General features: G+C 33.6%; 2 protein-coding genes across 2 annotated transcripts; both read right to left on the reverse strand.

The window, feature by feature from the left end:
- Positions 1-4907: 4907 nt before the first annotated feature.
- LOC144552531 (putative F-box protein At3g25750) lies at positions 4908-6086 on the reverse strand. Its single transcript, XM_078300495.1, has one exon. It carries the CDS (start codon positions 6084-6086, stop codon positions 4908-4910), a length of 1179 nt encoding a protein of 392 aa, XP_078156621.1.
- Positions 6087-9047: 2961 nt separating this feature from the next.
- LOC144552532 (putative F-box protein At5g55150) lies at positions 9048-10256 on the reverse strand. Its single transcript, XM_078300496.1, has one exon. The coding sequence runs from the start codon at positions 10254-10256 to the stop codon at positions 9048-9050; it is 1209 nt and encodes a 402-aa protein (XP_078156622.1).
- Positions 10257-10784: the final 528 nt, after the last annotated feature.

Here is a 10784-nt window from a genome sequence, read left to right on the forward strand (position 1 = left end):
CATCAAATACTCACATTTCAAGTCCTTTTAAGTTAATTATTGCAACTCATTCAATCAGATTTCCTAATACGGAGTCCTCATAAAATCTCCTTGAGAGCAGCTTCTCTTATGGCTGGACAACTAATTTTCTTAAGAAATCATCCATGGACCAGCTAGACAACACAAGCAGCATTGACTATTCTTTTAAAGCTAGCCCACGATGCAATCCCTTTCATTCAAATGGATCTCAATGTCTTCTCCACGAGGTGGCTATTATTAGTGACTATAAAAGTATTATAATTATAGCTGATTCTGAGAAGAATTTTAAGAATTATCAGTGGCTATTTATAATTCCTATATTCACCAGGATTTAAAGAATTTCATTTTTTATGTCTTTTTTTTTGTTGTAAATTTTATGAAGCAATTTAATTGAGAACCCGCTTTTAAGTACTTTTTAATTAATTCAGGTTATTACTGATTTAACATCAACTCAGACACCACCTCATCTTGTGGAATGTATATGGAGAGAAAAAAGCTCTTACAGGGTGGGAAGCAGTAAAACCCAGTACCAAACGACGTACTGGTCTGAATTGCGTTTTCCCGGAGGAGTAGGGTACGGACAATTTGACCACCACCATATGATTCATGTGGGAGAGATAGCAAGTTGGTCCATGATGCCGGAGCGGTTGCAGTGGGATAGATATGATCAGGTTGTGTATTAACAGAGAAAGAGAAGCACATGAGAAGTGCAACGAAGGCAAGGAAAGGAGTCAAAGCCATTTGTGGTAGCATTATTGGTTTGATTCCGTAGCAATAGAAATGATATTGCCCATATCCAATTCCACAACCTCTAGTGCTATTTTGGACCGTTCAAAATTTAAGTGGTGCTTCTGATTCTAAATTTACTAACATAAAAGCATATTATTAATTAGTTAAAAAACTTTTACTTGATAAAAGTTTACCTTTAATTTACTGTAGTTCAACAAATATTGACTTGTCGTTCATAATTTAATTTAATTGAATAAAGCTAAATTTTAGTTAAGTATTTTTGTTTTTTACTTGTATATTTTTTTTCTCCGAAAAGATATCAGAACATGACTAACAGTTGAAAAGGAAGAATAATTAAAGTGGCTCTAAATTATGAATTGAGTTTGGTTGATTTTATTTTTTATTTATCAGAATAAATGGAAGAAATATTCCCTACTGTTGATTTTGAATGACAATGTAGAATTTAGAGAAATTGCTCAATTCAGAAATTTATAAGCAAATAAAGATCTCTGTGAAATTCTACATTATTCGGGTTAATTTCAAGATTTTATATTTTTTGTTTGAAAAAAAACTTAGTTGATGTAGAAAACAGAGACTAGTAGTTTAAATGAGAATAGTAGTTTACACAGAGACTATTAATAGTCGTTGTTGCCTTGAAAATATTTCTTGAATAATTTGGATTATATTAAACAGTAGCTGTTACCTTGCAAAAGACGTTTTGATGAGGATGTCACTATAATGGATTTTTCAATGTCAAATGTCATGTCTTAGAGCACAATTTTAAATGTTATTGATGAGGATGTCACTATAATGGATGCATAATTAATGCATGTATATTTGATATACACAAATCTTCTTGATAATTCTTTGTCAATAAATGAATCGTCAAATTGGTTGATTGATATTGTTAGTTATTATAATAAATTCGGACAAATATGTTCGTACAAGTGCATAACAGTACATGTTCTGCGATAATTTGTCACGTAATATGTCCCAAATTAATTGGCAGTTCAATTTTAATTTATTAAACCTTCATTTTTACCCAACAAGATTACTTATCTATCCATCTCAAAAATAAGAAAGAAAAAATGTTCAAGCTGTTTTTCCCCTGAACACTCATTTACTTAGTTCTGAAACAAATGTTTATTGTTTTTATGTATCTAACAGAGTATTACTGATTTAACAACATAAAGGGTTTATCAATTTCGTGCGCTATATTTTTCTTTTTTCGATGGAGAGTCAATTCTCAATTTTCAAATCTCAAAACAAAGATAATATAAAATGTTTAGTCCACTTTTTTTTCAAATGTTAGATGTGCACGAAATAATATAAGTTTAGACAACGAAAAATAAAGTTTAGCTCTTTGATCGAAAGCTGGTAATATAAGTTTTAGACAAACTTGTGAAAAAATAAAGTTTAGCTCTTTGATAACAAATTATAGTATGACATGATAATGAAGCCAAAAAAATTTATATCTGAAAATGTTTTATATAATTTTATAAACTCTTTATTTTTTTTTTCTTTATTTATTTATTTCCATTTTTTTTAGATAAACCCATAGATGCATAAAATAAATAGAATACATAATAGATGTATTTTGTTATACAACAAATTGATAAAAATTAACTGCCTATCACTAGCTAATAATTAAAAACAAAAAAAAATATTAACATGATGTCTTCACTGTTGCAGTAATTAATGTATATATTGGTCCACAAAATTTTAAAAATACTACACAAAATAATATATTATATAGCTGGCAAAAATAACTAAATTAAAAAAAAAAACAAAAATAAATAATATCATACTTTAAGCCATCAAATTCATATCAAATAAGGAATAGCTTAAATCATAATATAACTTTAGGCACAACTAAACATAAATAATTTAGACCGATCTAAGTCGAAATAATCAACTTAGGCCAGCTTAGCTTTGGTTCGCAACCAAACACCACCATTCTGTCAAAAAAAAAAATCGCATTTCGTGTATGTTTTAGAAAGTAAAGCCAACCACCAATTTTATGAAATTTGGCTTCATCGATTTTAAGAAAATAAATATTTAAATTTATTTGAAGAATTTATTACTCAATTAATGCATGGTCGCTACATCTCAAATCAGAGAACAGAGAACAGAGTAGGTTGAATGGGCTCTAGAATAGCCCGATCCGCTTGGAATAGCCCAATGCATACTAAATTGACCCGATAGTGCACAAATATTAAACACGAATTGGAAGAGGAGCTTAGCCTAATAGAATAACTTGTCACATAGAATTTGAAAATTATTGTGCTACCGGCGTTGAATCACAAAAAATAATTGGGGAAATTTCACGTATTCCCTCAAAAGTTTTAATATTACAATTTCCCCCTCCAAAATCAGTAATTACACATTTATCCATTTAAATTGTAAAAACTCACATATTGAATACGAACTTTATATTAATTTCCATTTTGCCCTTACAGATTGGAATAATGTATGGAGAATAATTAGTCAAGGTAGTGACCTAGAGTTCAAGAAACTTGATTAAGAATGGGAATGAGAATGAAAATGGAAGGTGTAGAGTGAATAGATCATGCCTGGTTATCACTTCAAAATTGAAATATTAAAGCTCATAAAATTGATGAAATAAATTCTAAAGGGAACCAAAACCATGCTCAGAAATCTTCCAAGAAGCCCAACAATTTTAACCAAAACACTGAGTTGCGACCACAAGATGCTGCACACCAAATCAACCAAGCAAAGAACAAGATTTGGCAGGTTAGGTGGTCTCAAGCAATACTGGTAATCCTCACCTCTGGAATCCTCTGGAATTACTTTTATCCCAAAGAGGAATACTGGTAATTTCAATTAATGGTAACCTGAGCACAAGCTTACTGCAAGAACTCAAGCTGCAAAAGAGGATAAATGTGGATATCTTCCAAATATCAGAGGATTGAATATACTGGTCATTTACAGTGTGAGGAAAAAATGACAGTTATATATAGTAATAGGATCCAGACTCTGCTATTTTTTAGGTGTAGCTTTGTTTTCAATTAAATTGTTATTTTCTTGCATTTAGAACATTTGTTTGTCGGTTTGTTAGGTTTTATGTTGCAACAGTATTAGTGTTAATGAAATGCATGCCTACGGATTTTCTATTAAAAAAAAAAAGTTACTTTATCGCTGTGTACTGGGGCCCAACGAACTGAAAAGGAGAAGTACAGCATGGAACGGACTGGAGATAATTGAAGCAGTTGATAATGGGATAGTCAATCCATTTCAGCAAAGGAATGATGAAGTGGTGGCTGAGGTGTCAACGCGAGATTTAATTAAGCGATTGACATATGGATAAAGCATAGGAATTAGTGAATCTGTATCGCCTATAAATAGATAAGTTTCTGTGGGAATTACAGAGGTAGGAAATAAACCAATTTCTGAGTTTTTTTTTTCTGTATGGTAATTTAGTTGAATGAGGAAAAGTTACAGAAACCACCCCCAAGCCCAACCTGGTGCCAGTAATCAATAAAATGAAAAACCATGAACATCATACACATAGACCCATAAGAAATTAAGCGATCACCACGCAAAAAATCCAAAATTACCAAAAAGCCAGAAAATTACCCTTGTTGAGTAAAACCATTCAGGGCTGGAAAAACAGGATAAAAAGTTCCAACAAATGACATTTGGTGCACTCGAGAAAAATCGGCCAATTGATCAGCCTCGATGTTAGATATGCATGAGATATGCATGATTACCCTTAAAAATCTGTTGAATAACACTAAAGCAGAATGTTTTTGTTCACAATTCCTTTCAACAGCATTCGAAAACTCAAAATCAAGTTAACAATCAATTCATAATATTGCTTTCTAATATGCAATGCAACCTTCCAAATGCATCAACAAATATTAAGAAATTCAACTACTAAGAACATTAAAAAAGAGGATCAATAAATTTTGCAGGGAATATCATCAAACAGATAAGAAAATATACTAGTTTAACTTGCTTGGGACAATACACCAATATTCAATAACATGTATAAGCTTCAATTTCACTGTAGTAAGAAGCACAAACAACAGTAAGAAAAAGTAATAGCATGGAACAACCTAATTGAAGGATTATCGGTTGATATCCTATACCAGCCCAATATTACCAAAATAGTTTGTCTATCATTAGTAAAGAAGCAGCTAGAGCAAACTCGGTGTCAGCCATAAAGACCTTTGCCAACGCTCATTCACCTGAAATCGGCCTAAATCAGCAGTTATATCAGTAACCGTCTCATTATCCAGGCTGGCCAATTTGATGCTGTGATTATACCATGAGCCAAATCTATCTTGTGGATTCCTTATCGAGTCATAGCACAAACAATTAGGACCCCATTCTGGAGATTGCAGATTAGCACTTGAGAGGGACAATGCATTGTGATGACTACCCAGGAAAAGCACATTTTGGCCTACGTCTATCACTTTAATCCACTTTCGTTCCGGCCCGTCATTGCTCAACTTGTACACTGTATGCCTAGTTTCCTTCAAGAATCGATTAACATATATAGGTTTGTCATGAATGAGCAATATGTCCCCAGATACCCCTTCGACCAGATGAATGCCAGTTAGATTAACACCGCCACCCAACAATGTTTTTGAAAGATCATCAAGGTTATACATTGTAACTGCAGCAAAGGGGCTAACTGTGTACAAAAAACCATTGCTATATGTGATATCATCAAAATCCTCTCCCCAAGGATAACCAGACTGAAATTCAATCGCTTTCCAACTTACATCTCCAATCTTACAAAATGCCAATGGCCATTTGCTATAAGTAAGAACAAAAACTCTGCAACTGGAGTCATGTGCACTTGATGTCAGTATAGCCTTACGGACCATGTCATTGTCAGTAGGGCTAATACTAAAACCATATTCATTAGCATCCCGGTTCTCAAATAAATTCTCAGTAGAGAGAGGTCCAGGGAACGGGGGAAGGGAAATTGTGGCACGAGTGATGGGATTAAGGAGGGACATCTCTTGACCTTTCTGGAGAACAAGCCAACCATGCGAAGATCCACAGATAGACATCCCGCGAGTCTCAGGGAGGTCAAGCTCGTGGATTTTAGAAGCTGCAAGATCGTAAAACCGATGGGTTGTATAATTCCTACCGTCGGATCGGTAAGGAAGCATCAGCCATGGTAGCTTGACAGGGAGGTGGTCAGGGCGCAGGGAACAGGAAGATTGCCAGGGACGGCAGACAGCACGGAAGCGGATGTAGACGGCGAGGGAGGTGACCTTCTTGCCTATGACCTGAAGGAGCTCCGGTGGGAGATGTTGCCAATCACGCCCCATGGTCGCAGGATTGCTCTGTTGGGAATCCATCGATCGGAATTGAGAGAGAGAGAGGAGAGAGTAGTGGTTTACTGAGTGTGACTTTGGTTTATTTCCCGAACAAGAAAGTTTCTTGCTAAAACAAGAAATGAAATCGGAATTTTTGCTCCTGGTTATGTGGAATGAAACTATGAACGGGCGCCTATTAAAACAATGGGGGAATTTCACGTATACCCCTAAAAAACTTCAAAATTATGTATTTGCCCCTCTAAATTTGAAAATTACGTATTCCCCCCTCTAAAGTTCAAAAACTCACATATTTATCCATTTTGTTGTCTTTTATATTAAAACTCATTCTAAATATATAAAATACCTATTTTACCCTTCATTAAAAGTATAAAATGCCCTATCGTACTCAAATTTAAATCTGAAGGGTTTCTCTACCGTCCGATCCGCATGCATCGCAATAAGATTATTGCATGTTCGCTTCAACATTCGCGCTAATCTAGTGTGCACAGATCTCAAAGCAATTTGAACGGTAGATGAACCTTTAGATCAAATTAGAGTCAAATGGGTGTTTTATGCTTTTAAATAAAAGAGTAACATGTGTATTTTATAAATTTAGAATGTGTTTTAATTGAAAAGATAATAAAATGGGTAAATATGTGAGTTTTTGAAGTTTAGAGGGGGGAAATACGTAATTTTGAAGTTTTTGAGGGGTATACGTGAAATTTCCCCTAAAACAATAGATGGTTTGCTTTGAAATCCATGCTAAGTAAAAAGAATGATTCAGATTTAACACTTGCACCTCAAATACCTCGGGTGATACAGATTCCCTTATCCAAAGCCCACAACTTGTATTTATAAATAAGAACTATTTTTCGAAATTTTTATTAAATTTATAAATAAGAACTATTTTTTGAAATTTTTATTAATATGCAAAAAAATTAAAAATTTCAAATTATACCCCCTTTTTAGTGGGATTTTGAAAAATGGTCAAACTGGAGAACTCACTTGTTCTGTAATTTCTTTCGGTGAGATTCTCATCGGTTTTGTTTTTTTTTTTTACAAAACAGAATTTTTTTAATTTATTTATTTTTTGTATTGAAACATTCGAAATATTTAATATATTTCTTTCAAAATAGATGAAATGCAATATAATCTAATTTATTAGAAAGGCAGTTTTTTCAGGCCGGATTTTTCGCATCTGTAAGAAAAATTAATATATTTCTTTATGTGTTATTGGAAAAAAAATAAAAATGCTTTGATTCTGAGTTATTGATCCCGGTTCAAAAGTCACTTCTAAGTAAATACATAAAATATTGTCATCCTTCTAGTACCTTTAATTTATAAAAAGTTGTATCTATTTTTGAAAAAACAAAAACTTTAAATTATTTAATGATTGTTATTTTTAAAAAAATCAAAATAGATACAATATTTTAGAAATTAAATATACTAGAAAGAAAATAATATTTTATGTATTATCTAAAGTGACTTTTAAACCGTGATCAATAACTCAAATTCAAAACATTATTTTTCTAATAACACATAAAGAAATATGCTCGTTGTCTAATCAGAACCAAAGTGTCAGAGAAATGATTCGAATTCACTTTTTCTAGGCTTTTTATTCTAACGAGACTCTAAACAGCGTTATGTCTATATTGCACCGCTAGAGCGCGCTATAGCATCGATAGTGCCATAAAATTTATGGTCCTAAAATACTATAGTGAAGGTTGCTCTTATAGCGCACTATTTAAAACTCTGAACCAAAGCAATAAATTAAAATTTATATTTATTTTTGTGAAATGAAAGAATTAGATGGATCTAGTTGTATAAGAGATAATTGCATGCTTGTATTTTTAAAAAGTAGACAAAAAATGTTTTGTATCCCTTTTATATCGTTTATGGATATTATTGAGTACTTTTAAATTGCGTATTTGGACTATTTTCTCATCTAAAATTCATAATATTATATTCCCTCATATAAATTTCAAAATTTCCCAAATTTATAAATTTATTTTTTTTAAATGAAAAATTTATAAGATACTTTTTATTCTTTATTAAATAAATAAAAAATATGTAGCATGCTTAAGATAAATGTTTAGTTTTCTAATTAGTCATTGTGAGAACAAATGCAAATGTTCATTTTCTTACTTGTGACACACACATAAAAGTGTATAATTAGATTTCACTTTATGCGCATCACAAGTAAAGAAAATTACTCGATACTCAAATTAAATATGTTTAAGATTTTAGAAACTATAATAAATTAAATCAAGGGTTAATTAAAAGTGAACTCATTTTTCTCTAAACTCATTTTAGAAACTAAACTCAGAACAACTCGTACCTGATGTCTTACCGGTTCTGGAGAAGTGTCAATTTTCAGTCAAGGATTCAGATCCTGTACCAATACATTATAACTCATTACATAGACCACATAGAATATTTGAATAAAACATCAGCTTGCAGTCAAAAAAATTTAAAACAGTTGCCATAACATTGAAGAAGTACCAGTACATTTAAAAAGATAATTACTATGCACAACATAGACTATCTTGACTTAATTTAATTCACCGTTCAAACATCTAATATGTGGTAACTGCTTCACTTAATATATTACACTGTCCCGACTTCATTGGCACTGGTTTTCCTCAGAAACATTTCACTCTAGTTGTACTTGCTTGAAAAAGAAACATTATTGTTCCCAATAACAACAAGAAATTCCACTGTTACTTCATAAGAAATCTCAACAGTAGGATCATTATTAATTAATTCAGATAAAATTTGCAGGGACTATCATTAAACAGAGAAGAAATATTCCAGCTTAAATAGTTTGGGACAATACACCAATCTTCAATAATATGTATATTGCTTCCATTTCACTACAGGAAGAAGCAGGAACAACAGTAAGAAAAAGTATTAGGATGGAACAATCTAATAGAAGGATTATCTGTTGATATTCTATACCACAAAATTACAAAAATAGTCTGTCTATCATTAGTAAGGAAGCAGCTAGAGCAAACTCGGTGTCAGCCATAAAGACCTTTCCCAAAGATCATTCTCTTGAAATGAACCTAAATCACCAGTTATATCAGTAACCTTCCCATCATCCAGCCTGGCCAATTTGATGTTGTGATTATAGTACCATGAGCCACAACTTTCTTGTCGGTTCCTCTGCTCTGTCCTTACCGAGTCATAGCACAAACAATTTGCACCCCATTCTGGCAATTGCAGATTAGCCCTTGAGAGGGAAAATGCATTGTATTTACCACACAGGAAAAGCACATTTTGGCCTACATCTATCACTTCAATCCACTCTGGTTCTTCATCATTGCTCAACTTGTACACTTTATGCTCAGCTTTCATCAAACCTTCATTAACATAGATAGGTTTGTCATCAATGAGCAATATGTCCCCAGATACCCGTTCGACCAGATGAAAGCAAAACAGACTCAACAGATTCATGTTGCCAGGCCCGCCACCCAACAATGTTCTTGAAGGATTATCAACGTTATACATTGTAACTTCACAAAAAAGGTCAATTGTGTATAACAAACCATTGCTATACATGATATCGCAAATACCCCAAGGCCAATCACATCCAAATTTATTCAGTGTCCAACATTTGTCCCCAATTTTACAAAATGCCAGCCACCATGTGCTATTAGTAAAAAGAAAAACTGTGCAACTGGGGTCTAGCACTGGACTTGATGTCAGTATAGCCTTACGGACCATGACATTGTTAGTAGGGTTAATAGCATATTGATCATCTTCCCAGTTCTTAAATAAATTCTCAGCATCTGATCCATCAAGGGTAGTGGGAGCAATTCCAAGAGCAGTGGGACGTCCGCTGAATGGGGGAAGGGAAATTGTTGCACGGGTGATGGGATTAAACAGGGACACCACTTGACGTTTCTGGAGGACAAGCCAACCATGCGAAGATCCACGGATAGACATCCCGCGAGTCTCAGGGAGGTCAAGCTCGTGGATTTTAGAAGCTGAAAGATCGTAAAAGCGACGGGTTGAATCATTATTACCGTTGGATCGGTAAGGAAGCATCAGCCATGGTAGTTGGAGAGGGAGGTGGTCAGGGCGCAGGGTACTGGCGGTTTGCCAGGGACGGCAGACAGCACGGAAGCGGATGTAGTCGGTAAGGGAGGTGACCTTCTTCCCTATGACCTGAAGGAGCTCCGGTGGGAGATGTTGCCAATCACGCCCCATGGTCGCAGGATCGGAATTGAGAGCGAGAGGAGAGAGTAGAAGGGTTTATGGTAGTGGTGTACTGAGTGTGACTTTGGTTTATTTCTGGATACAGCAAGATTGGAACAAGAGAGTTTCTTGCTGAAACGAGAAATGGAATAGGAATTCTTGCTCGTGGTATATATGATTGGAACATAAAAGTCAGAGAAATTAATGATTTTAATTCTATATGCGTCACCTTTTTAAGCGCGACTCTTATTTAAAGTGGGCCCTACATTTAGTATTATTTTTGGGTGTGACTTCGGTTTATTTCCGGGCCTTTCATAAGAGAGAGGTCATATTTCTTTTCTTTCTTTGTTATATTTAATTAGACCAGAGTAATAAAGTAAAAATGAAAGAACTATTCCCTTTACTTTCACTTTTATTTTTATTATTTTTATTTTTATTACTACTTTATTACTACATGATTGTGATTGAGTTTCATTTAATTTCTAGCCTATTCTAACTTGTTTGAGACTAAAGACTTAGTTATTATTGTTGTTGAAATGA

This window comes from Carex rostrata, chromosome 4, assembly GCF_964058835.1.
Source record: "Carex rostrata chromosome 4, lpCarRost1.2, whole genome shotgun sequence".
NCBI lineage: Eukaryota > Viridiplantae > Streptophyta > Magnoliopsida > Poales > Cyperaceae > Carex > Carex rostrata.

Bases quoted from the DNA above. Each gene is read 5' to 3' on its own strand.
- LOC144552531 (XM_078300495.1), bottom strand. From the start codon at position 6,086: ATGGATTCCCAACAGAGCAATCCTGCGACCATGGGGCGTGATTGGCAA.
- LOC144552532 (XM_078300496.1), bottom strand. From the start codon at position 10,256: ATGGGGCGTGATTGGCAACATCTCCCACCGGAGCTCCTTCAGGTCATA.